General features: G+C 41.4%; 1 protein-coding gene across 1 annotated transcript in view; it reads right to left on the bottom strand.

Annotated features, from left to right (window-relative positions):
- The window catches only part of spop (speckle type BTB/POZ protein), a 102229-nt gene that overhangs the window by 28408 nt on the left and 46426 nt on the right, over positions 1-27395 (bottom strand). The window contains exons 4-7 of the mRNA XM_042505670.2: positions 25912-26192; positions 23918-24039; positions 19599-19750; positions 10349-10476 (exon numbers count right to left, since the gene is read on the bottom strand). Coding sequence (XP_042361604.1) covers positions 10349-10476; positions 19599-19750; positions 23918-24039; positions 25912-25989 — 480 coding nt within the window. The 5' untranslated portion in view covers positions 25990-26192. The remainder of the gene's footprint in view (positions 1-10348; positions 10477-19598; positions 19751-23917; positions 24040-25911; positions 26193-27395) is intronic.

The raw sequence follows: 27395 nt of genomic DNA, 5'->3' as shown, positions 1-27395 counted from the left end.
TTTATGATGCATGGCTCACCCTCCTCTCTCCAGCCAGCCAGAGTAAACAGGCTGGATGTCACAGACCCACTCTGCAGCTCTCGTTCTCCCTCTCCCTTTCTTATTCATCCTCTCCACCCACTTTTGGATGTTATTGCTCAAGAAAATCAAAAACACTCAGAGCAATGACAGGATATTTCAGTCAGGAGACAGACTCGGATACAGGATACAGAGTTAGCCGCCCTCTGGCAGCTGCAGAAGGTGACTGAACTGATTAAAACTGAGAATAATAGCAGAATCTGATTTGTTCCCGACACCATTAAACAAACATAGCCCCAAATCCCAACGCTATTAAATAAAAGTCAAAAATAAATACTGCACTCACTCTCCTGAAGACAATAGCTGGAACATTCTTTAATTACAGGCTATTCATTTCATCCCAGCTGGTTATAATTGTATTTCGAGCACCTTATTCAACCTTTAAGACGCTTTTACAGTCGCTGTCCTAACAAGATACTGTTTGGTGGGTCTTTTCTTTGCAGCACAATGTGTGACGTGCTTTGTATTTCTGGGTTTGTTTTTGACAAAACAGAAGAAAAACTGGGCAGATAGCCGGAGCAGCAATAGACTGGAGAAGAAGAAAAGAGCGCCACATCACAGAACATAACAAAAACCATAACAAAAACCACATCACGCTCATAACAAATCGAAGACTAAAGACTGCAGATATAAGAAGAAGAAGCAGCCACAGTAAGCTGTTAGATGAGGAGCTGCAGGCTGCACACCTCCAACTCCTTAGCAAGGTAACCAACTTCACCCTGTCCTGTTTGTGTGGAAAACTACTCACAATTTGTGCAGCGTGACACCAGATTACAGCTGCTCATGGTGTGAATGAAAAAAGGCTGATTATTTTACAATTTCATCATTAAAACAGTGTGGTTTTTTTTTGGCCACACTGTAAAGAGATACACCATTTTCTCTTCTTTTTGAATTAAACTAGATCTTCAGTTTTTAACTTGCAGCTACCTCCAGTAACCATGGTTGACGGAAAATCAACCAGGAATATTATCTTAAAGTGGACCTACTGTGCTTGTCCTCATTTTCTGTCATATTGTTACAATGTTGGATGTTAATGTTGATGTGGCCAAAGTTTCAAGTAATAAGGTAATAGTATATGAAAGTAATCTCCGGCTTTAAATGTTTGGAATACTATGTTTTCAATTTTTTTTTTTTTTATTTCTATGACAAGCTAACACGGGAACAGGGAAACATGTCATCTTGGTTGCTGATGCTGTTTTTTTCTTCCTGATTTCAGATCATATTCCTGCTAGAAAATGTCCAACTGTGACAATCTGTTCTCATTTCCAGGTCATCAAATACTAATGCTTTGTCACACCCCTCCATGTCTTAAAGAGACGCGAAGGCTACCCTTAAGCATATCTAAAGTTTTTGACGCACCGATAAAACACATTGTAACACCTGGTTAATGTTGTGTAATGGTCGCAGTTAGGTTAATGGCAGTGACTTTGTAAGGTAATGGGAAAATAAATATTTTTTGGGGTGAAATTAAGTATGACAACTGTAGCCAAGTGACATTTCATTACATTGAAACAACATTGATATTTGGTTTAACACAGGGCATGACCTGTGTTCTCCAAGATGAAAGTCCGGTTTTGTTTGACTCATCCATCTTCCGTCTTTTGTGCTGAGGGGGGCCTTTGACAGCGATATGACACACCAAGGGGCGTGAGAAAACGGTGGTAATAGACACTCTGGGAATGACAATGGGCTTGTTGTGAAGATTTGGTCGAAGTTGCTTTTGGTGATTTTTCACAACAAAAAGTGCTTTACTCCAGTATACTTATTCCCCAGCTGCAATTATGGTGCAGAGCCACCGAGATACAGAGGACCTGGAAATGCTGACCAATCAGTGCAGACTGCGCATTTTCAGAAGGGGGCTTAAAGAGTCAGGTGCTGGGGTGTCGGGTGGCTCAGTGGATAAAGCAGGTGCCCCATATATGAAGGCAGTGTCCTTGCTGCAGCGGCTGCGGGTTTGATTCTGGCTTGCAGCCCTTTGCTGCATGTCATCTCTCCCCTTTTCATGCTGGCAATTTCCAGTCCTATCTAAAACTAAGTATTTTTCTGAAGATGACAACGTGTAAAAATGCCCTGGTAGAAACCTGAAATAGAAGTATGAACCTGAAAATGAGTTTAATGGGTCCCCTTTAAATGACTTATTGCCTCATGGTAGTTTGGAATCTTTAACTAAACTGCTATGATTTTTTATTCAAATTTAATTTTACATTATGACACCACTGAATGCACACATTCATGTGTCAGAGCTGCCTATTCAGTTGGCTGTTTGCAGGGACCCAGCTGTGTCCATTTCAATGGCTCAGTCTACAGACAGGCAGGCCGGCCTGCCATTGACACAGAGGTATTTAGGTAAATCTGCACAGACAGAGGCATATTTCATGCATGATTTGAAGTCAAGCTGCTGAACGAGCTTCGTGGCTGGCCAACCTTGTTCTTACACATACACACGCAGACACTGGCTCAGAGATATAGTTCACACACACACACACACACACACACACACACACACACACACACACACACACACACACACACACGATACACACTCAGTATCACCACTGGCAGTGAGCATGAGCCTCTGCATGCTGTCTGTGAGCACCAGCCATTTGGGTCTCTTTTTAAGTAGTTTTGTTTTCTCTGCTGGAAGATCACAGACACTAAAGTGATAGCTTTGAGACTCTGAGGCCCGATCTAAAGTGCTTGAAGGAAATGTTTGGACAAAGAAAACAAATAAATAAGCAGGCAAAAGTTGCCTGTTTGCTCAATTTCTGCCGTCTTTACTCTGAGAGAAGCAAAGGGCTTTTGATGGGATATAAAAGACCTGTTGATGTGATTCTGGTGCAGAAGTGTTGCAAAGGCAGAATCAATTAAGGGCTCCATCGTGGCTCAAAAATGGGTGCCAACAAGCTATCACAGTAAAAATCCCATTGCAAGAAAAGGATCAAGCCTGCACTGTTTGCTCATTCTCTTGCTTTGTCACAGCGTCTCAATCGGCATTTGTATTTCCATCTCTTTGATTAGGTCTCAAACCTCCTTTTTAAATGATCCAAGTCATCTTACCCGCTTCACTTTTTCTGCCTGTTATGCAAAAATAGAACTAAATAAATACATATTTACCTCATTTTCCAGGAATGAAAGATTGCTTTTGCCTTCCCCTTTTTCACACAAACCCAAATCTTTATGTGCATCTTTTCTCCCTCGCCCCGCTCTTCCCACCACTGCCTCTTTATCCTGCTCCAAGAGCTGGTTGTGTGTGTGTGTGTGTGTGTGTGTGTGTGTGTGTGTGTGTGTGTGTGTGTGTGTGTGTGTGTGTGTGTTGCTCAGTGTGCAGGGAGGGAGCAGCTGGAGCATCTGCAGTCGTCTCCTCTGACAGCAGCACGGCATATGGCAAGGCCCTGTGAAGGATGGGTGCTGTCACCCGGCAAAGTGCTTACCCACCGACAGAAGAGGCAAGCCGCACTAACACCATGAGGAAGAGGAGGAAACAGCTGAACATCAGCACCCCACTCATTTATTCTCCCACCGCCACCTCGCCCCAGGAGGGAGGCGGTTGAGAAGCCTTAAAGAAAAGACCTCGAACCGGCTAGCAATGGCCAAGGCCCCGGTTGAAATGCATTTTAGTAAATTACATTAAAGATTGTCTATTTGCAAAAGGTAAACCAATCAAGAGAAAAACAGTGGCTCGTCTCCCAGTTTACACATGCAGGCGCTGATCCTCACATATGCGTTCATCACCCTTATGTGTGTCACACGGCAGTGAATGAGACCGGTTACCATACAGAACATTAATAATAACTAAATATACACTGACACAACTTTATGCCTCTTTTTTGCCTCACATGTAATTACTATTGTAAATAAGGAGGTATTTATTTTCTCCAAGAAGTACTTAATGCAAAATGTGCATCTAATCTCTGGAGTTGAACTATAATTTACAAAAAATATATATATTTTCCCAGCTCAAAACCTGTGTCTCTATGTTAACTGTTCAGTCATCTTTTGGTAAATATGTCATTTAAAAAAAAGATATATATATATATATATATATATATGTTATATCAAAATCCCTCTCTTTTTCTAATGTTGTTTTTTATGAGTCATACATAAACGTATCCAAACAAATTTGATCTGAGGCGACCATCTAACTGACACATAAACCGACTTGACTGTCAGTTTGTGGGTTACATCAGCTAACTCAGTGATAAAGTAGGAAGTATGTGTTTCTGGATTTCAACTGCCAAAAACTGTGTTTACATTTCCAAAGAAAGTGGTTAAAGCTGTAGATAGTAACTTTATGAAAAAAAATCATATTCCTCTGCCTATTCTACTGACTTGTGGTATTTCTAGTGACCTTACTTCACATGAATGAAAACAACAAATCAAAGCCAAGGAGTCTGAAATGCAGCTATCAATCATGTCAATCACTGCTCATGACCTGCAGTCAAGCTAGGCAGCACTGAAAATCAGTCTGGCCGATGCGTTACTTCCAACACAGTGGCCAGGTCGCAAACTCTCTCAATTTACAGCTAAGCAGGACACTGAAATATGTTTTTGAGTAACAAAAATCTGATTTATATTTGTTCAACGCTGCCTAGTTTGACTCTTTGACCGCAGTTCACAAGCAATGATTAACATGATTGAAAGTTGCATTTAACAGTCTAAATCAATCGATGCTGATTGGTTGCTGTTTGCTGCGCTGTGGAAAATTCTAGCAAATACTATTATAGGCAAAAAAAGGGAGGAAGGACGTGTTTTTCTATAGACTGTCTCGTGTTTTTCTTTCATTACACAGTGACAGTTTAAGCAGTATGACAAAAACTTATTTTCACAAAAATTTCTGTCTGTAGCTTTAATATGTACTTGCTTTGATTTATGTGATCCTCCCTAGTATGGATATGCAATGACCACAGAGGCACACATTCAGATACTCACTACTAAACATGCAAACGTGTTAGGGGCAGAATGCGTCACACCTGCGCCTGAAAAAACAGTGCAAAAGCCTTTGTAAATCTTGCCCTCTGTTCCTCCCTCTGTTGCACCTCACAGTGATGTTTGCTGAACCTGAAAGAGAAAACTTTTCATCTCCCCTATCTCTATGTGTGAGTCAGACAGCAGCCAAATACGCAGTAGTTCTCAACTTCATAAGAGTTTGCAACTTAAATGGAAAGACAGTAAAATCAATCCAGTTTATAATAAAAGATTAACATCAGTCCATACTGGCAAAACAATATATCAGTATAAAATAGAATAAATGTGATCCTGATGTATAAGTTGATAATCAATAACCACGTGAAAGGGATTTAGGTCAAGGCAAACTGCTCCGTTAAGCTATTCAAGTTAAAAAGCTTCATCACAGCAGCGACATGACTAAAAACAAGACCAAGTGTGTTTTCTTTATTGTATAATAAGTAGCACTGAAAGACAAACCAACACTGACTATAGATAGTGCCATTCATGGTTTTGTTGTGGCCATCATAGTTACATGCCTATTTGAGATGAGAAGCACTAGAAAAATGCTTATTTGTGATATATAATTGCTCCATTCAGTGTTTTTCTGATTTAAATAACCAGGTCTGTTTGTGTGAGAAAGGAACATACCTTTGTGCATAATTCGGCTCCCAGTACAAACCTCCTGAATGTCTGGATCTTAAGTTATAAAAGAAAAAGGTGAATACACATAAGCATGTGGTGGGCGAGCTGCCTGTCACCATTATGCCAAACAGAGTCAGAGAAACACTAATCTGTAATGTGAAACTGCTTTATTTTTTTTCTTTACCAGTGTAAATCACCAGGTTGTTTGTTTTAGAGCAGATTATTTAGCTCACTGTAAAAATCTTTTGAACGTCTGCATCCAAAACACGGTGAGCACATGTTAAGTTATTGGAGCAAAAAGGTAAGCACACATTAGCAGGCACTGGGCAAACAACATGTATGGGACCTGCCAAACAGAAGATTTGTAACATGCTTTTACTAGTTTATAGTGGATCGGAGGAGACCTCTGCAGATAATTCGGCTCCTGATAAAAAACCTCCTGAACAATAATCACTGAAGGAATTCTGATCAGCAGAAGTTTCAGCTGGCTGAAATCGGCACTTCTCACTGCTATAGGCCACTAAATCCCCTTGAATCGTACACAGTGGTCCTTTAATGTGTATGTTTCATGTTACTGCTGTAGACGTTTCAGGTCATTTTAACTCCTTTATATACTGTTCAGTAGTTTAACCTACAGTGATGTGATTCTATTATGATGATCAAATTCAATGGTTACATCACTGTCCCGTGGACAGCAAGGGTGAGAAAACTTCAGACCTAGAAAGTGAAGCTATCAGACAGATGTAATGGGCGAGAAAATAAAATGTAAGGTTCCTACACATTTTCAAGGACAACATTTCTAAACTTTCCCATGACTTTTTAAGGACCCATAATAAAAAAATCCTTTTTTCAAACATATCAGATTCAAACTCTATTCAAACTGAATTTCACCCAGCTGTAATATATGAAGGGATAGACGGAACAAGGCGAGGAATGACGAAACGTAAGTGATGGTAAACAAAACATCACACAGACGCATATTAAAGCTGTGTTATGTCGACAGTTATAGAAAATGAATTTGCTGATATGTTACTTTACTTGAAAGGTTATCCATAGAAGATTACTGTTACTTTTTCATTACACACAACCAAATTCCAGGACTTTTCAAAAACCTTTAGTGCTTTTTACTCACTACATTACTTTTCCAGGCCTGGAACACGTGATTGTGAAATTCCATATTTCCAGGTTTTCCATGACCATAGCAACCCTGAAAATATTAGCCACTGAAATGTAATGAAAATTAGTATTAGTAGTAGTATAATAGTTGCATAAAATGGAAATACTCAAGTACAAATACATCCAATTCATACTTAAGACCAGAATTTGAGAAAATGTACTTAGCTGCATTTCCCCAGTGAAAGATATGTGAAGCTGAGTAATAATAGATACAGAAAGCTGTGTCTGCATGGCAGACACGGAGAATATCAGAGTTCATCCTCCATGTTGCCACAGCTGACTGGGGAGGAAGAGACGTCTCCTCTGTGAAATAAATGTGTCCGGCAAATGTAACTCTCTGACTTCACTTCTGGCTGACTAAAGGTGGACCAGTATGCTCTACTTTTCAGCAGCCAATTTAACATGACTGACAGATAAGTTTCAGCATAAACTTCTCCCTGCCAAAAAACAACCCCTTCTTTCCCCTTTAGTCAGTCAAAACAGACTTCCAGAATAGTAACCCTTACGGTGTCAGTCAACACGACTCTGCCTGCAGGCAAATCACAACAGCACAAAGTAGCCGAGATTTTCCGTGAGCCATAGGACCACGCATGTGCGTCTGGCATTACTCTAAAAACTCTCAAAGCATCTGCATTATCTATCGCATGAAGAGCTAGATGCCGATGGTCTGACCTCAGAGCAAGAGGTTACCTGTGCTGCTGACAGCCAAAGGGAGAAGATTTAACCTTTTTTACCTCTGCGTCTCATTAGAGGAGGAATGAGCAAAGAAGGTAAAAACATGTCTCATCCACATGAAAACATTCTCTCTGAGCTAAATCCAATCCAAACCATCTTAGTCTTTTGTTTTTTATCCTGTATCATCTTTTATTTTCCCTCTTTTGTCTGTTCTTCACCCCCTTTGGCTCGCTGCCACCAAGTGTGCCCACTTTTCCTGAGAGAAGGCCTTTCCTTCAATCTCTTCTCACTATGCCTCCTTTCCCTCCCCCTTTATCTCCTTCTCAGTCCCTCTTGCTCTCTTTTGACAGCTAACGCAGCACCTTTAATGGGAGCTATCCCCTCATTAAATACCTGCAGGTGTCTGCAGCGCTTTGGCAGGGATGGAGAGAGAGAAAGAGACAAGAAGTGAGAGAACAACGCCTGGTTGTTCTGGCCCTCTCCAACATGACATACAGTCAGATTCCCTGTGCAAAACTTGAATTACTGATGTCTCAGGAGGCAAATGAACCCAGCGCAGGGACCAAGGGTCAGGAGGAGAGGTTGAGCCTGTGTTCCCCTCCAACAGAGATTTGGCCTCTCCTCATAGCCTTTTCGCCTCTTTGACACACAAATACACAGAGTAAAAGAGGAAGAAAGACGGGAGCTGAAGGAGGGCAAAGAAGGAGTAAAAGTAGGGAGGCTGAGTAGAAAAGGGAGACGAGGGACACGAGGGAGAGGGGAAGGTAGAGTGAAAGGAGGAAAAAAGTGAGAAACTGTGATGCTCAAAGTGGGAGGCAGCCAGAGATGAAAGGAAAAGGGAAAAGAGGAGGAGGAGATTGGGTTTGAATGAGAGATAAGATGGAGGGGGAAAAAAAGAGGAAGTGGATGAGAGAAGAGAGAAGAGGGAGAGAGAGCTGGGCTCTGGGGCGACGGGGCTCTCTCAGATGCAGGACGGGACCATCTGGACGAAAGCGAAGCCAGGTCTCTGACGGTAAACACTGGGCTTCACTTTCACATGGAAAAAGACCAGGGAAAGAGATTCAAATACCCGTTCTGCACTTTCCTACCACCATCCACTCAAAACTCCAACTCCTCCAACCGTCCTGCCCACGTGTTGGTGGAAAACGCTACCAGACCTCACTATTGGCAATCACATCGTTTACTGCACACAACATCCCACAAGCAGATTGCCTTTTTTTCTTATAACACACACACATTTTTGAATTGATTTTAAAATACTGCTGCCTGTGTATATACCAGGTCTCTGACTTGCATTAAGAATACGAACTCAGTGACCTCTCAGGTCATCTGGGGCTGTTCTGCTGAACGTTTCCCTGGGTTAAAAATTGTAAAGCTGAAATTATTATGCAACACACAGTTGGAGGAAAGTTCCACAGCACCTGAGAGTACTTTTAAATCTTAGAAAATAAATACAGAAAATGTTCTCTGCCTGCTTTATTTATCTACTTACTACTCCCATTTAAGCTTTTACAATTGTGCACAGTTTTTATATTAACCACATTGATTTTTCCTTGTGTATAAAATGTGTTATATAAATCAGGTTTTGCCTTGCCGTGCTTGTTCATCAGCAGAGCGGGCTAATTGCCACCGTACAGCAGATATTTACGGGGGAGGAAGTGGCCACGGAGGACTTGAACCAGCAACCCCACCTCCTCCCCGTTCAGGAGAGTGGAAGCATTCAGTGAGAGAGGACTCTTCAAGGTAACTAATTCCTCTCTCCTGCAGCTCATTCTCTCCAGCAAACAGTCTCATCCTCAGAATTATGTCCCAATGAGACACGCCTGCACCAACACACACACAATATATGCATAAAATACTCCTACACACACACACACACACACACACACACACACATACACGACTCTACCCCACTATCCCACATGGCTCTGCAGAAGCAGCACTGCCCCTCCTACCCCTCTGTCAATAAGCCCAGTTTGGAAACACTTTAAACAGACTTGCACATTGCTCCGCTACAAAAAGGGAAAACTTCAAGACATGCTCTGCTCCATACCCGCAGGGTTAATTAGAATTGTTTTAAACAGCCACTGCCATGCTTTTTAAACATTTATGGGTGCATGCATTACAACTAAGGCATTAACATATCCAGAAAGTTTAACCTCTTCTCTGCTCCCCGGCTCCATGATGAGGAGCAGAGGGGAACGAGAGAGAGGGAGGACAGTTGACCTCTGCTGCCCCCTGTGTTACAGCTGAAAAACAACAAGGGAATTTTCAATGAGGAGCAGCTGCCGGCTTCGGATCAGAGGAATCGGAGCCAAGCCACCATGCCGGCTGAATGACAATCAGCTTGTATGTTAGCGATGAGAGAGAGATCTAAACCCAGAGGCTATGTAGTACCAATAAAAACATACATCATTCACTAACAGGGACATACAATGAGCTGTAGTGTTGAATAAAAAGATGAGTGAGAGAGGAATTACAGTTGTGATCACTCTGAGACAAAAGCGCCAATAAAACAATGAATTTATGTATTTCAACAGTATTTTTAGATTCTGTTAAAATGATATATTCTGGGGGAATCAAGTGCACACATTATTCTGCATTAGTATGATCCAACACCATAATTTCAGCTTTAAAACTTAATCATACAAGCCTGGGCTTGTCTGAAATGTTGAATTATGAATAATAATTTTGATCTAGCAATATAATAAGGATTATCATTTTTGAGTGTGCAGCCTGTACTCTGATTTCCTTTGAGATTTTCAGCAAAAAAAGGGTGAGAACTCTGTGTAACAAATAACCTGAGTTTAGAGGAAGAGTCAACCCTCACCTCACAGAACAGTGTTAATTTGTCATCGGGCAGCAGACCGTTGGCCTCATCCAGCAGGAAGTCCCTCCTTATGAACTTTTTGAAACCCCAGTCCTTCCCCTGGACAAAACGGTACGCTCTCTGGCTCTCTGGGAAAAGAAAAAAAAACACGGACAAACAAGGCGAAACAAGATTATTTTGGAGACTTTCACAACGTGATTAAGCCCTGCGTGTGTGAATGTGTGTGCGAAAGAGAAAGTTTGTTATGAGTCATGGCCATAAGCAGTGGAGAAACAATGGCGAAAGAGGCTGGGTGCAGGAAGTATTGCCTGCAGGGAGCTTTTAACACTTCAGAAGAAAACAGAATCTCTCTCTCTCCCTCTTTCACTCTCTGTATCCTCTCGTCACCACATAAAGACTAGTGGTAAACATGAGACAGAACTGCTGCGCCTCTTTGGCCAAGAAGTGAGAAATTGCAGGGATCAAAGCAGTCCAATTATCATGTGTTTATGGAGTGCCAATTATCTCTGACAGTGGCAGGAAGGATTCTGTTACACTCAGTTGCACTACAAAGACACAGGAAAAGGTGCTGGAGTTCTTGTGTGTACAATAGTCACACTGTGGGGGCAGTCACAGCTATCTACAGTCACCTAACAGTCACAAATGCTCACATACAAGGTCAAAAGATAATGACTGTGGACTATGACTGCTGCAGAGATCACAGCAAATTAAAGCTAATTGCCGATAGAAAGGAAGCACGGCACTCACACATAAATTCTGCAAGTAACTGGAGCTCTGTTGGAGGGATGTAACACCATTCTTTGGAGAAATTACATCACTCGACATTTTGTTAATGAGTCGAAAATGCTTCCTCGGGCACTGCTCTGGGATTTCTGAATGTGTTCAGCCGAGACAAGCTTCAGACCCTTTCTGTGGATGGAGACGTTTTTGTCCATTCCTATCAGAGTAGACACGCCTCACCACACCGTGACGGTAATAACTTAAGGCTGTATACGTCTGTTACAATGTCGACGGCCCTATAAAGGCTTAAATGGCATCAGAACCACATCACCATTCAAGTCGTTTCATTTCTTTGGCAGATGTTATCAAGATGCCTTTGGCAAACTTGATGCATCTGGACGATTGGACTGTGTTGGGAAAGAGCAGAAACACAATCCAGGAGCACTAAAAACAGATTAATTAAAAATCACCAGAAGTGGTTGTCCGATACTCATTTGGTTGTAATGACTAAGTGTTATAGCAGCATGCCCCCTGTCTACATACAGCAGATCAACTCCATATGTGCAAACAAGCATTTGTGCATGAATCAAATTAGAAAGCACATGCAAAACGAACAGGGAGCTCCCGGAGAAGGACATAACTATCGAGAGGGTAGGTGCACAATAGGCTAGGATTTGCAAGAAACATCAGATTTCAACATGTACATTAGGATTATTTTAAATGTAAATGTTATCATATCCATGGTGGCATGAAATGTACAACTATTTGAGACTTTTGAAAGAGAAAAAAACTGTATAGGACCCGTGTCTGCTTGAGCAGCCTTTTTTCTCCAAAAGATACTATTCAAATGTTTTCACCCCAATAAACTGATTTAAAACCTTTATACACCAGAGTCAGTGTTTTTCTTTTTCTCGTGCTATTAATTCACAATAGGGGTATAAATCAGAAGTCTGATTGCAACATGATATATATATATATAATGATTCCTTCTTTCTTCAAACACCTCAAAATTACAAAGTCTGCCAAGATACGATTTCCATCAACATGAGACAATATCAGTAAATATTGTCAGTGTCCTTGTCTTGACTGCTTACCATTGTATTCCTGGCATTAGGTCACTAGCGCTGTTTGAATGTGTAGGAGGGTGGTGACCTTGGATTTAAGTGGCGACACAGACATGCCATGGGAAATTTAAAATAAAGGAGTATCTAAGAATGATGACCAATGCTTTCACTCTGCCTCTGTTGGATTGGTGATCACTGAATCAATATACTGATCCAGATAGATGCATTGTTACACCCCTAATTAACACATGAAATATTTTTTCAAACTGTTGTTGTTTTTCATGAGTACTTTGACCCGGATATCAAGCAGCAAAAACACAACATAATTTTTTTTTCGGAAAAAGGTAGATTTTTCTGAGCTTTCACACTGTGGAAAAAGGCATCAGTAAATCTCTGTGTGGAACAAATGCACATCACCATATCACGTCAGTGGAGGACCTGTCAAAAAATTTGCATCACTGCCAGTTTGAATAGTTTTGATACAGACAAGTATTTCACATTTTTATGTCATTAATTTATCACAAACATTTGTCACACACTGCTGTGTCAAGACCTTTATTTGGGTCTTTTTGGGCCTCAGGTTTATCATTTATGACATTTAAGACTATTGCGGGGCATACAGACTTCCTATAGCCACACAGATTCAACTTATGTCTTAATGTCAGATGATGAAAAATGAAAAAAAAAACAACCTTTGAGTCCTCTTTAAACCCTGTTAAAGGGCATGAAGTTGTAAAAAGTTGTCTGAAATGGGCTTAATACTGCATAGTCCTTTCATACCAAGAGGTCATCACCTCTCACCTTCAAAACTCTTCGGTCTGTACAGACTACATGCATTTAGCCCCAGCAGTTCAAACAGATTTCTCTTCAGGCTGCTCTTGCCTAGAGATCCCAACAGGAGATCCGCTGACAGATCACAGTGGGAAGCACTAAGATGAAGTGTCAATGTTGCTGTAAGATCCTGTGTCAAATCCCCTGTTTGGATCTGAGGGAGCATGCAGCTATGAGGGGATTGGTAGAGGAGTGCAGTACATATGCAGTTATTCCCACCACTGCTCATGCAGGCGGTCCTTCACTGTAATCCCCAGCCCCCAGGGACTGTGTACGCAAAGAATCTGACAGAAATAACCATGCAAACACACACACATACACACACACACACATGCATAAGCATGCCTGCAAGCACAAAAATTACAAATCCTTGCATTCTGCTTTTTCACAGCACTTGACTTTATTCATTGTACTTCCACTGAGTGTAACAGAGGACGGGTGTCTGTTTTCTAAAAAAGACTGAGGTTTATAGACCAGAGATCTTTCAACCAAAGCCGAGCAGGTTTAAAAGAAAATCAAACTTCTGTGGCCTTGGTACACTGTACTGTTTGTGGCTGTGTAGACTCAAAGTAATAGTATCTGGATCTCTCTCAAAGGTCTGAAGAAAAATCTTTCTCTTCTGACTTTCACCCGCTCTTTCATGTCCTTTAAACGTGTTTGATAAGACCTCGCATGTGAGACCCAGATAAAATCCCAAGGCACAGACTCTCCTTGTGAAGTTTTGTTATTTAGGTATGAAAACAAGACTAGCAGTGATGAGTGAGGACTTCCCCAGTGGCGGTATCTAAAGCTAAACTTGGGTGTGAGGAGAGGGGTTGGCAGGAGAGTGAGACAGGAAGGGGGGAAGCAAGCAAGCCAAGAGGAAGAGGAAGAGGTGAGGAGAGGTGAGAGGGAACGCTGAAAGAAGCTCCAGCAGACTAGTGGAGAGGAAGAGAAAGGTGTGACTTCTTCAGCGCTTACCCGTGACAGTGAGGTGCATGTGTGTATGTGTGAATGTGCACATGCATACAGGAACAGATGATGAGTGTGTGTGCAAGTGTGTGCTTAGCTCAGCTTATGCCACACTGCCATTTCTAGAGGGGCATCAGAAACTTGCACTGGCAGAGAATCAACTGCAGGTCAGATCGCTGGCACTCGCTCTTTCAGTGCGCTGGCCAAGGTGGCGAGAGAACAAGCACTATGCCAAAATACCAAAAAGAGCTGGACAGTGGTGGAGGGGGTCGGCGAAACTGAAATATCTAACAGAGTGTATGAAACAGACTAGTATGACAGAAAAATTAACAAGCATAGATAGGTGATTGTGTTTCTGTCACAGCACACTTTATAATTAATATAGAACTTGTGTGAAAAGTCACAGTTACAATATATATAGGTACCACTCAATAAAGAACAGAGATGATTTTCAAGTTTTTACCATGTTGTCAAGATGCACTTTGATGTTTCCCGGGCACTGAAGAGTGAAGTTTCTCACCCTGCCAAAAAAACGACTGAAGGTGATGGGGAAGGTGAGAAAAACGAGGTCTGAGCTATAGACGGAGAGTAGACAAGGAGAGCGGAAGCAACGCCATGGTGTTTAAGTGAGCGGGGCATCCATATTCAGGCAGAGGGCTCAGGGGCACGGTTGGCACACAGAACGAGAAGGTCGCCAGAAGACGAGCTGGCATGTAGAAAAATAACAGCCGACACAGCAGCCAGAGTCAACATCTCTCTTCCTGTCTGTCACTCTTCTGGCCTTCTCTTTTCACACATTCAATTTCAGCAAAATCCTTCCACTAACCACGACTCGCAACCACATTTTACAATCTTTCAAAACATATTGACGCAAAAGCGCAATTAGCAAAGCCATTACCTGACCGGTCTATACAAGGGTGTATTTATCTCACTAGTAAGAGTATAAAAACCTAATATAAACTTTATTCCCTCTACACATTGATTCATATTGCATAAAGCAGACAGATACACATATAAACATGACACACAGTCTTCCCGGTAAGAAAATCTAATCTCTATTGAAGACTGAGCTCCATAAACTCGTGTCAGCACAAACATGTCTATTGACATCCTTTCCTACCAATGTCAATACCATCTGATTATGTAAAGACTGACCAATAGCTTCAACTCTATTAGCCGTGCTCCACTCACCCACACAGAATGCCTGATCACCTCCATCAGTCACCGAGGGCAACAGACGCTGACAAGCTCACACACAGAGCCTCAATTAACTGAAACCAGAAGGAAAGAAAAAACACACTGAATCTCCAGCTACAAAATACAGAAGCAGCCCACAGCAAAAACCTGCTGTAACTAGACTCTCCGGCCAACTCATACACACATAAGCTCACTTAGCCTTTGGCTACAAAACAACAAAACCATTGTCTGTAGGGGAGACTTAACAAGGAGACTATTTGAATACAAAACAGCTTGCGGCAGAGGATGAGAACTTTCCATCTCTCCTCTCCGAGCTGTCAGAGCAGAAGTCTGCAGGGGGGCAGATGTTTTCTCTGGCAAAAGGAGGAGGAGGAGGAGGGGGGGGTGTCAAGAGACAAGTTACAACCCACCCAACAGCCTCAGAGGAGAGAACCAGCACATTAAGCCAGGGAGAGAAATGATGTGGCCAAACCGAGAGTACGGTGTGGTGAGGGGGGGTGCGGTGGGCTACTGCCGCTGCCTGAATCTATCTCCATTAGCAAGTAGGGACCATCAGAGGATCCAGACACAGACACACACTCTCTAGTGGGGGGCTCAAGGGCTGACTGATACCGATGTGGTGTTTCATCAGATAACGTCAAGCTTTCCAGTCAAAATCTGCAATCGTAGTGCAGCCTTCAAATCTTGCACTGTTTTTATTCTAAACCTCCTCCTTTAAGTACCGCAGGGATACTTCAATTCTCAATATGCACATGCCAGTCAACACAAATCAAAATTTATGTTTGCTCAGAGAGTCTGGGTAAAATTAAACAATGAGTGTATGGCCGATGCTTTTGCATTAGGCTGGGTTGTAAGCGAGAGATTGCCTCGTGCAAAAGCTACAAAAGATAGAAATTTAAACCGACACGTCAAACGCAGACTTCAGCTCCTCAGTTGTTCGGCTCAGCACTGAGAATTTCCATCAGCAGGATTCTGACACTTGCCTTCGATAGCAATGTTACTCTGCAATATTTCAATATACTCACTACAGTTTCAAAACTTCTCCTGTCTTTGCTGATTATCCGCTCATTCTTCTACCTGACTATTCCTGTTTAAAGTACTCATAAAGACCGAATATGCATTGTATTAGAAATTGCCCCCACAGGGACTAAGTGTACGCGCAGACCTGCCACATAAACAGTCCACAGCCACCCAGCTTTGTTAATTAAGGCACTTTGTTTTTATTTGGCCTTTTTTGCTAGAGGCCTGGATTAAATTGGATTCTAAATGATCCAGAACCAATAGAGCAATCTTTACTGCCATATTCTTAGACGGAGTGCTCACTAAACTGTCACAAATATGCTGGCAGTTGGGTAATTTTCTCCTGTGACAGGGCGAGCGAAGTGGAGGGCCCCGCTCTCCCCAGGGGGATTGTGGGAAGATTGGAGGAGGGCATATGGCAAGAATGGGATGGGGTTTGCACCATAGAGCACACCATTTATAGGCAAAAGCCCCTTGAGACACAAAAAGAGAGGAGGAGAGGAAAATGAGATCCTCTTCACTTCACTCGGTATTCCCCTCATTCAGGCTTTTCTGGGGTCATTTAAGAGAGCAGTGCTTATGAAATGGCCAGGCAGTGAAGTCACACACCTCAAAGGCCTGTTTATTACTCATGCCAAAGGCAAATCCTCTCCACAATACCATATAGCCACCAGCATACAGTATAATAGCCAGGAGAGAAAGCTGTAAGGACAATAACCACACTGAGGTTCAGTTTTCGTGAGCCTGTCGCTGCAAGTTAAGAGGTGCTATTCCAACATTACAGGGCAGAAGTGGAATAAAAAAGGGATAAAAGAAAGAGAAAGTGACATTGTGAATGTGAGAGGAGAGAGAGGTCTTAGTGAGCAAATGAGGAAGCAAAAGTTAGACACACGGAGGTGGGGGGTGTCAAGTTCACATGGGGAAATGTTTCTCAGCAGGAAAAATGATTTCCCTTTCTACACAACCTGCACCGCGGGGGGTTGTACACAGTTTCACCGCATACGCCTCCAATTCAAACACTTCCGCCTCCCACCTCTTCTCTACTCTGCCTCTCTCCCACCCACCCGCCCGCCCCATCTTCCCTCCTCCACGCTTCCTGTACAGTACGCTGCAGGGCACTAGCAGAGAGGGAGGCAGCCAGAAAGCCTGATAACCAGGAAGCGGTCACATCTGGCCCACACTAATTCAATTCCACACAAGTTTGCTTTTTCCTCCCCATAACATAACCTAATTAAAAAAAAAGCAGGAATTGGAGGCACATTCATTTACAATTCATCAACGGGGAGAGAGGCGGACGAAGACTTCTAAAAAGGTTGGGTCTCTTTTAATTAAAATCAAAATTGCCCCACGCTACTTTGAATTATATATTTACTCAAAATGAATCCAACCAGCAGTGATTACACAAGCCCATATGGCTATCAATACCTCACATTATTAGACACGCTTGGGAGTATTAGACACACTCCCCACCTCCTGCATTTACAAATTTCAGTGCCCCTAAGACACAGGTGTGACAGGAGTTTTTAATTTTGAACCTCTCCAACTTTGAGATACCCACAGTTCTCTGCTGAAACATAGACTTAAACACAGGTTGGGCCTGAGATTTTTTTAGCCAACTCATTTCCAAGTTAAGAAAATTAAAGGAGTAATGGACTGTTAAAGAAAAAGAGGTTGTTTTTTAGGGTGCAGAGGTCTCATTTATAACTGATGAATAAACACAAACCAGGCCTAAAAGAGGCATACACTACTTGCCACAAAAAAGGAGTAATCTATAAAAACAAACTTGATGGGCCAGGTCACTCGTGGAAAAGAGATTTTAAATTTCAATGAGTCTTTTACCTGGTTAAATAAAGAATATATAATATATAACAGAGAATGTGTGCATCTGTAGGGAAAATCTGATCAATGTGTATGAACATTTTGGAGACAGAGGAAATTGGCAATGTAGATGGTAACGTGGTAAACTGAAGCCAAATTATAGAAATTAAATAGAGTAATCATAACATGTATAATGATGCCTTTCACACATTAAATTTCACCTCATATCACGTCACTTATAAATCAACTTAATCATAAAATTCAATATAGCAATGCTATTTGTGTAATAGCTATCCCATAAGCACCTTTCAATTGTAAAAATCTCAAATCAGATTCCACTCAATATTTCATCAGCTCTGTCTCACCATCTCATTCATTCCCCAGAGAGGAGAGAGAGAAATCGCCTTCAGTAAATCCTCACCACCTGCACATCTCTGATTGTGCAAGTTACCAAAGTCTGGAAATCAATTCACTGACAGCTCTTTGCACAATCATTACACTCTATTTATTTATTATGATCACTATGCAGGCCAAGTTCACCATGACAAAACTTAAAGAGGAACTATGTCCATTTTCGAAATTCATGCATGTTATTCCTGTGGTCTAAGACAGTTCATAAATATTATTTAACATGAACATCTCTCTCCCAAATCACAAAACTAGAGTAATAAACTATAATTTGTGATGTCATAGGGTACTATGTGTGGAGCAGCTCTGTGGACAATGAATGGGGAAAGATATTATAGATAACAGTATGAGCAGCCTGGGGAATGTTCTGAGTATATGAGTACATTTCTGTCTCAGGACAGAGAACACTACAATAAATTAAAGCTCATTTGCATATAAAAAATGAAAACAAACATTCAGTGAGTCCACAAAATCAGGCTCCCATTCGTTTTCTATGAAGCAGCTCCAGACTTTATACTTGATGACATCACAAGTTTGAGACTTGAGAGAGAGTAGCTCATGTTCACAAATAATAGTTGAACTTTCCTCAGCCATGGAAATAACATTTTGGAATTCTTACTTCAGGTGGTGTTCCTTTTGTGGTTACCTATCCAACATCAATTTTCAAATGATGTCCCAGGGTGAGCGATACCATTGATTGTCCCAAGCATTTTGGTACAGTGTGATACTATCAGTCTGATGCTGTTTATATATAAAAAACTGTGAAGACACTTGGTTGTTGCCATGATTCATCATAAAGAAAACCACAGAGAAGGAGCACATTTAAGTCCCGCCCCCACCGGGGAGGTAAACAATCCATCGCTCTCAACTGACTATGTATTGAGTGAAGGTGGCTCTGTGTCTTTTTTTTGTCTGAGCAAATGAAAGAATAACACCTAAAAGCTGCTGTATGATTAGATGCACTACCAACTATGTTAAGAACCCAGAACTAACTTTTTATAAGATGCTGTACCGAAAAAACAAACTTTTAAGAGGACAAATGTGGATACAGAAGTGGGGGATCAGCAGAGAGAATGGGGGGAAACTGTGGAATCCTGACACTTACTGTGCTGTGATCAGCAAGTATTTTGCTAATTTGAAACTGTAGAGGTTAAAGCTAACTATTACTACTGCTAACTAGATCCTACGCATTTTATAAATGAGACCCCTGGTCAGTTTTAGCTGATTTTGGTCACACTTACCCATTGCTTTGGTCTCTTCTCCCTTGGCATTGAGGATAGAGAACTTAAACTTGGCGCGCACCTCACTTTTGGGGCAGCTGACTAAGAGCAAGTAAAGTGACAGATAGTCTTTACTCTCCTCATCCAGACCTTTAGGGTTCACACGCAAACACCTGGAGGCAGGAAAACAAAGAAACATACTGATCAGACACATAAAGCTGACGTGATGCTTTGATGCCTGGAAGCATTTTGTATGCAATGTTTGTAATGTCAGTATTATATCAGTAGTGGCACTCTGGCTATTAGAGTGTGTTTCAGATTTATCCTGTGAAGACTGCTGCAGATTTTGCATCCTTGGCTTCACAGTCAGATCTATTGATTTCATCCACAACCCTTCAGTCGAGCCAAAGTGATGGTTTGATGGTATTGATTCTGCAATGCATGCTACTGTTTAAACCATGAAATCATGTAAGATGTATCATTATATCTGTTTAAGTGAACTGGAATATACAGCCCTGAATATGACTTTTTTTTACAAAGCTGGAATCAAAAATGTTTCTCCATCTTTTGAATCTATAATGAAAATCCTTCAGTTTTAAGTAGTTTTATAGACAGCTGAGATGTAACAAAGCAGACCAAAGAGCAATGAGTCTGAGTCTGTTTCATGCACAGCAACATGAGCATGAATGCCAATACTTCAATGTCAAACAGCAATAAAACTGGTAAAAGGCCTAAACTGCCAAAAGCAGAACATTCCACAGTTTGAGCATGAAAAGGAAAGAAAGGAAACAGTTCTGCTTCAGCAATGCAACAAGAAGTATCTCAGTGTTGGTGCTGCATCAATACTAGTATCATGGCTGCAAATGTAACACAGCGTGGATTATTTGACCTCCTTATTTCTGACTAGTGAGGCAGCTTTCTAGGTAACCTTCCTCAAAATTAGAGATAAACCTACTAAACCTCTTTCAAAACAGAAAAATATCATCGGTGCATGAACAATATGTTTTATCCTGGGTATTCAAAACATTTGCTGTGAACAGTACATTAATGCTGCTTGGGAGTCAGAGTCCTTTTATGTTTACATAGAGCAGTTTAACAAAAGAATCCTAGTGCTTTTGAAACGTATGGGTTTTCTGTTGCACAGACTGTTATATAGTTTCAGAAGATGAAACACATTACCATGTGAACTATTATTCAACATGAGACAGCTGGGAGCTGTGATTCTGCTAAACCACTTGAGACAAATACATTTTTAAAAAAGTAACAATCTTTATGTGCTGGAGCTCTCTAGACTCAACATTGACAAGAGAAATCAATATCTATACATTTATTCTGTAGAATATGATTCATTTAGTTGGCAGTTACCCAGTAACTCTAATTAAATGAACCCTGTTAAAATAAAGTATTCAAGGCAAAAGAAAAACGGCAAGACTTTGCATTTAAGATATTTTGTACTGACTATATACTGCCAAATTTCTATTCCATAGGGGTTTTCCCCCTATATTGTAGATAAAATATACTATATTTTTGACAAGTTCTTGAATTCATCAGTACACATCTTTTCATTATTGTTATTTCTTTTTATTTCTTAATTACTGTAATAACTAAAGGTGGAGGGCTGACCCACAGTGCACTCTGGAGCTAATTTTTTTTAACAAACATCTATGACAGCAATGGAGAAACAAGCAAAAAAATGCTCCTGACAGTGCAGGATGACACAGAGGGCTGGAACAGACCAGTCACAATTGTTCACTCAGATAAGATGAAAAAGCAGGTAAACGGTCTTGGCTGAGCACTTACAGGAGGAAGTGGACTAATGGCATAATGTCCAAAAACAACTTAGGTTGATGTGGTATTTGAAGAAGAGCCCGGTCTTTCTCTGAAATTGCGCATCTCCATTTATTTCTAATTTAAGCAGGTAAAATAACAAACCCAGACCCACTGTTATGTGTTGTTTTACCTGAGGCTACAGCCACAGTCATTACTTTTAGCCCCCTCCAAATGGCCATGTTTTTGTGTGAAATACAGAATTTGTTTCCCTGTTCTCTGGGAGCTCTTCTGTGATTACAAATCAGTGTCATTTCTGATTTCTTCGGATCTCTACTGTATAACTAATAAAACAGAAAAGCTAACTATGTGGATATGATGTATTATCATAAGCAGGAGTTCTCATTAATGCCATCAACCCATCAGTCCCCTGGAGTGTCATTGAAAATGGCGAAGAAACATAGCCCACAAGTTCTTCATCCCAGCCACTTGTGTTGTTCTAGATCGCAAACCAAGCTCACCATAATGTTTTCAAAAACACTGATTTATCAATATAAAGTGATTCTGAATACTTGAATACTCGTTTTTCACAGTAATACACCAGTACTAACTGTTCTTTCTCTCTCTCCTTCATGACTGTTCACTACAAACTTTATGATACTACCAAAGAAAAGAAAATTTGTCGTTGTCATGTTATAGCCTTGTTATATTCATCTTTTATTGAAATCTTGAGATCTTTTTCAAGGTATTGTATCAAAGATGGAAATTCCAGTTTTGTGACAACACTAGGCCATCAATACCTTTCAGAGCGAAGCAGTGCAGATTGACTGAAATCTTATTTCTCCTACTAAATCTGCATTTTAAAAAACAACTGAAGCATTCTTTCCACTGCAATAGGACAAGCTTTCCCTGGATGTTGAGCAGTGTGCAGGCTGCTCTCATTCACTATTCATATTTATACCTATGTGTATAACCAACATAACCGTGAGCTAGGAGGCTGTGATCATGTAACCTATGCGCTGCAGGCTGTCCTAGTCATATGACAGGAGCGAAGGAGGAAGCTAGATCAGATAGTATCAAGACTGACAAAGTCTACATGGGCAGGTGGGCGGGGGGGATAAATGGGTCAAAGAAACACAGGTCTTTGACCAAGGGGACCACAATTTGTGTCTTGTGTGAAACCAAAAGCCAGCATAGAAGTCAGGTCGCCTTGTCACATCATGACGATGTGTTAAATTAACTACTAAATGATGAAGGTGATGAAGCCCAACCATGATTCTTTACTGAAACCTAAAAGCCCTGACACACCAAGCCGACGGTCAGACATCGAGCAGTGTTGGAGCAGCTGTGGCACTAGTTGCTGTGGTGTGACCTGCACAAATGGCCCTTGTCAGGCCATGGTGGAGACCGTTGGTGAATTAAATTATTTCGATTGGCAGTTCAGCTCAGCGCATTAGAAGAATAACAGAAGTGAAAAAGTAAACAAAAGGATAAAGTCGCATGAGATCAAAACAAACTTGTTAGATACGGTAAGGTTGTTTTTCTTTAGCCATTGAGCTCTCTGGCAGAAACCTTTCCAGATGGTTTGTGTTATTGCTCGTTAGCACACAATAAATATAATTTGTTCTTTTTAATATCTGGGTGTGTTGTTCATGTGCTCACTGGCTAACTGGTGTCAAGACGGTCTTCCAGTTTCCCCTTTTAGACAGCGATTACAGACTACAACCATCTACTGCTATGAAGTTATTTCTGCTAATGCAGGTGCAGAATGTAAATGCTGGTTGGCCGTTGGTTGTAGTCTTTGCAGTGTGTCCAAGTGCAACTTTTTGGATGAGACACAGGCGATGTGAGGTGATGCAACACGCCACTCTGTCACTGCTCGATCAGTTTGGTGTGTCTGGCCTTAACCTACCTGGTTCAGGCACTAATTCATAACACATCATACCAATCCTTAAATGAAGATACAGTGTGACATCCCGTATTTAGAGCAGATCCTCAAGTATGCTTTTTTTTTTTAAATGGGACCCACTCAAATACTGCCTTGCCACTGCAGATTTGGACATCAAACAGATGTTTTGATGTCCTGTGTGACCTCTGTTCAAGAGACAAGCAAGGCTTCCCCCTAAATTTTCTGACTCCCCCTCTTCTACAGACTTAAACAGCTGTACATTTACGTCTTTATTCTCACGTTAGTGTGCTTGATTTTATGTGAACCACATATTCATACATTAACTCAGGCATTGATGGTGGGTTTATCTCTCACTCTCAGCCTATTTCAACGTGAGGAAGCGAAGATACAGCCAGACGAAATTCAAGCATGACAAAGCGCTACAAAAATTATTATTCAAGGCACATGTATAAGTAAATACAAGTGGTAATACAGGTTAGATGAAGGCACACTAGCTGCCACTGAAGCAGGAAACTGGATGCTTCAAACTCTTGAAAACAATGTTGTAGCTCTCAAAGATGCAACAAGTGGATAATGCTTGAGAGAGTTGTTGGAGAAATAACCCCCAACAACTCTCTTAAAGTGAGATTGTTGCATTTTCAGTATTTTATCAGTGTACACCTACCATTTGAGTTTGTCGTTGGCTCCGGAGGAAAAAGTGGAGCTTTTGATGACCTCTCCCATCTCCTCACGACAGAAGCTGAAGTTGTTGATGGTCCACATGTAGGAGAACTTCACCACTTTGATCTGCAAAGAAAAGACATGGGAAGAGCTGAAACCAGATCTCTTTTTTTTATATATTTACCTATTCTATATGGGTAAGTGGTGTCTGGTCAGCACGGACTTCAAACCGCACATCAAAACTGCCTTTCATCTTAATAAACACCGACAACAAACGGAAGGAAAGAAGAAAGGATATTGTAAAAGCGGCAACAGGGAAAAAAAACAAAAAACAATTTTGCAGGAGGAGATGAAAAAACAGACATCATCAATGACATACTTTATCTACCTTGGCTCTTAATAGGAAAGTGATTTCTGAACTAGTAAAGCCTGCACTGAGACAAACATGATTTTACAGTATAGGTGACCTTTGAAACAAAGTATAAAATGAAAACACAAATTAGGCTTGTAATACCGAATCAGTCAGAAAAACAAAGACATGATTCTTGCTATTGAACTGATCACTGGCTTGCACATAAAATATTAAGTTTTACGAATAACTGATGTATATTTTAAGTAAAATCCTTCCATTTTGACTGATAGGTTTAATTTCAGATGGGCACCAAAAAGCTTAATTTTTTCAAAAAAAGAAAAGACGGAAGTTAGCTCCATTTAAAGGTTTGGTATGTAGGATTTAGGGGGATATATTGGCAGAAATGGAATATAATACTATAACTATGTTTTGTTGAGTGTGAAATCACTTGAAAATAAGAATCATCATGTTTTCGTAACCTTAAAATAAGCCGTTTATATCTACATCAGAAGCAGATCCTTGCCACGGAGTCCGCCATGTTTAGGCAATAGCCCAGGACAGACAAACCCAATACTGGCTCTAGATAAGGATCATTCATGTTTCACATTAGCCACAGGGATCAGTTTAATTTGGGTTTGTCCGATACTGGTGCTAAAATGATACTTTTATACTTCTATTTAATGATCCTCTATTTAATGAGCAACTCACTTAATTTTAATAAGCAGGTTATAAACAAGACATGGGAACACAGCTTGGGTCATGAGGAGGGGTTTGAGATGCATTTACTCACTGACAAAGAGCCTGAACTGTTAACACACTGCACTGCTATGTTGTACTTCATAATCTCTGCTCCGGTCACTGCAGCCTCACTGTCACTAGTACACAGCTGTCTCATTCTCGCACTTGCTCTCTCTCTTGCTACTCATGCAAGAAGGCACCTAAAAGAAACACCGAAATCTGTGTTATGATTCAGTCCAGTAGGCAAACGGTTTCAGTGCCCAACCCTAGTCAGCCACCATAGTTAGCAGCCCCTCCATGACCAGCAGCATTGGGAAAACACTGATTTCTGTCAGGTGAAACTGTTTTATTTAGTGCTTTAACTGATTTCCATCCCTGGGTCTGTTTGTTTTGTAGAGGAGAAGACCTCTCGAGAAAATCTGACACCCAGTAAAAACTTCCTTAATGTCGGGAAGTTGTTAGAGAAAAAAGGTGAGCACACATTAACAGGTTAACTGGTGCTGGGCAAGCAACTCGTCTTCAACTTGCCAAACAACGTAGGAGAAACTTTTTTTTTTTTTTTTTTAAATGTAAATCAGCCTAATCAGTGTCTCTACTGGTTTTAGATACCTGGTATATTTGCTTTGGGTAAAAAAGAGACCGCTGCTGATACTTTGTCTCCCAGTAAAAACCTCCTGAACAATGACCACTAAAGGAATTCTAACAAGGAGAGTTTCAGCATGTTGCAATCAGCAGACCTCACTGCTGGATGAAAAAAATCCCCCTAAATCTCCTCCTAAAACATTATGCAAAAACTCTGACAGACCACAAAAAAATGGACTATCAGCATTAGTTATGTCAAATATGTTCTCCATGCAGCCATGTGCCCCTATCTGAGGATAACGTGCTTTTACACACTCCCGCCTCACCTGAGTGTAACACCAGCTCTCAGCTACAGGACCGCTGGACATGTCCACTGGGGGAGGGGGGCTTGGGGCTCTGGACATCGCCAGCTTTGATGCAGAGATGACCTGAATGGGGCTGGGGCACCAGCCAGGTGTGGGCAGAGGTGCTATGGTGCGCAGGCGAGGGAAGGGCCAATAATCAGTCAAGCTGGCCACCTCTTAAACAACACCTGCCGTACAGAGAGCTGCAGAGAGATGAATCCCGTACAACAGGACGTCCAGACTCCAAAATAGCTACAGGCGCTCTGTGGGGACACAAAAACACAGTCATTAAAATAGACTTTAAACTAGTCAAGCACATTACTGTGAAAAGCTGTGACCTTGTGTGAGTGCCCATGTGTATGTGTCTGTGTTTGAGCATGTCAAGGCAATTCCTAATTGAATGGTTAGTCTAATTGAGTGGTATTTCCTAGTAAGTAGGACGTAAGGGGTCTGAATTCATTTGCTTTAAAGGAGGCTTCAGTATTCAAAGCACAGCAGCGGCGCGAGCTCTGCTTCACTGGGGGAAGCCTTCCTTTATCTGCGCGTGGTTTCGTCTTTGTTTTGCTTTGAGAGGAGCAGAGCACTGTGCCAGCCATCTGATTCCAGCCAGGCTGCGCCCGTCCACCATGGCTCTAAGTGAAGTGCAAGACTTTCATCTCAAGCTGCCAGTCTGTACTCGCACAAACATACACACAAGGTCATGCAGCACTTTCAAAAGCCAGCGCCGCCTGAGAAAGGTCAAAGTTGTTTTTCATTAGAAGCTATACATCCAGTTTTATTTTCATCGTGAAATGCTGCCACTGAGATTTACACCATAATCGTCACAATTAACTCTCACTTTCTGCTTGTGGCAAAAGGAAACTTCCTCATTATTTTTGTCTATTTTTTTTCTACACTAGCAGTCTCATGGGATAAAAAATCTTGTTGAGAAAAAAAAGAAAAAGGTACATGTGACTTTGGTTTTAAAAGCTTAATTTCTCTGATGCCTAAGTCTCTCATTTCCGCTGGTTTCATGCTCTGCTCCTCTCAACTTCCTCTTCAGACATGTCATACCTAACTCAGCACAAGGTCTCAGGACCTGGATTTTCTCACTCAACCTGCACGTCCCCTCCGATCTCCTGCCAAAGAAACCCTTCCGCTCTGCTGCTTAATTAGTGGCTGATTGAAAGAGAAGTTCAGGACCTGAGAAAATTTGGCAGAAACTGAGTATCAGGGCGAGAACGCAGAGAGACAGAGCGATAAATGAGAGAATGGGTGAAAAGGGAGGCAGACCTCTGTCTTCGTGAGTGGATTGGAGACAGGAGAAGCGACCTTAGCAGCTCCAGACCCAGACGCAACTTAATTAATGTTTGGAGATAAGGCCTGCATCTGATCTTCCTCAATCCAGTGCCCCCCTTTTCTTCTTTTGTGCTATTTGTATCTGATGAAAAACACTGGTGGCATTTTCGCTCAGTAAAACAATAAAA

This window comes from Plectropomus leopardus, chromosome 18 (genome assembly GCF_026936395.1).
Source record: "Plectropomus leopardus strain MGB_pleo_1.0 chromosome 18, ASM2693639v1, whole genome shotgun sequence".
Lineage (NCBI taxonomy): Eukaryota > Metazoa > Chordata > Actinopteri > Perciformes > Serranidae > Plectropomus > Plectropomus leopardus.
Note: the sequence above shows the minus strand (reverse complement) of the source record. Positions and strands in the feature narration are given on the sequence as shown.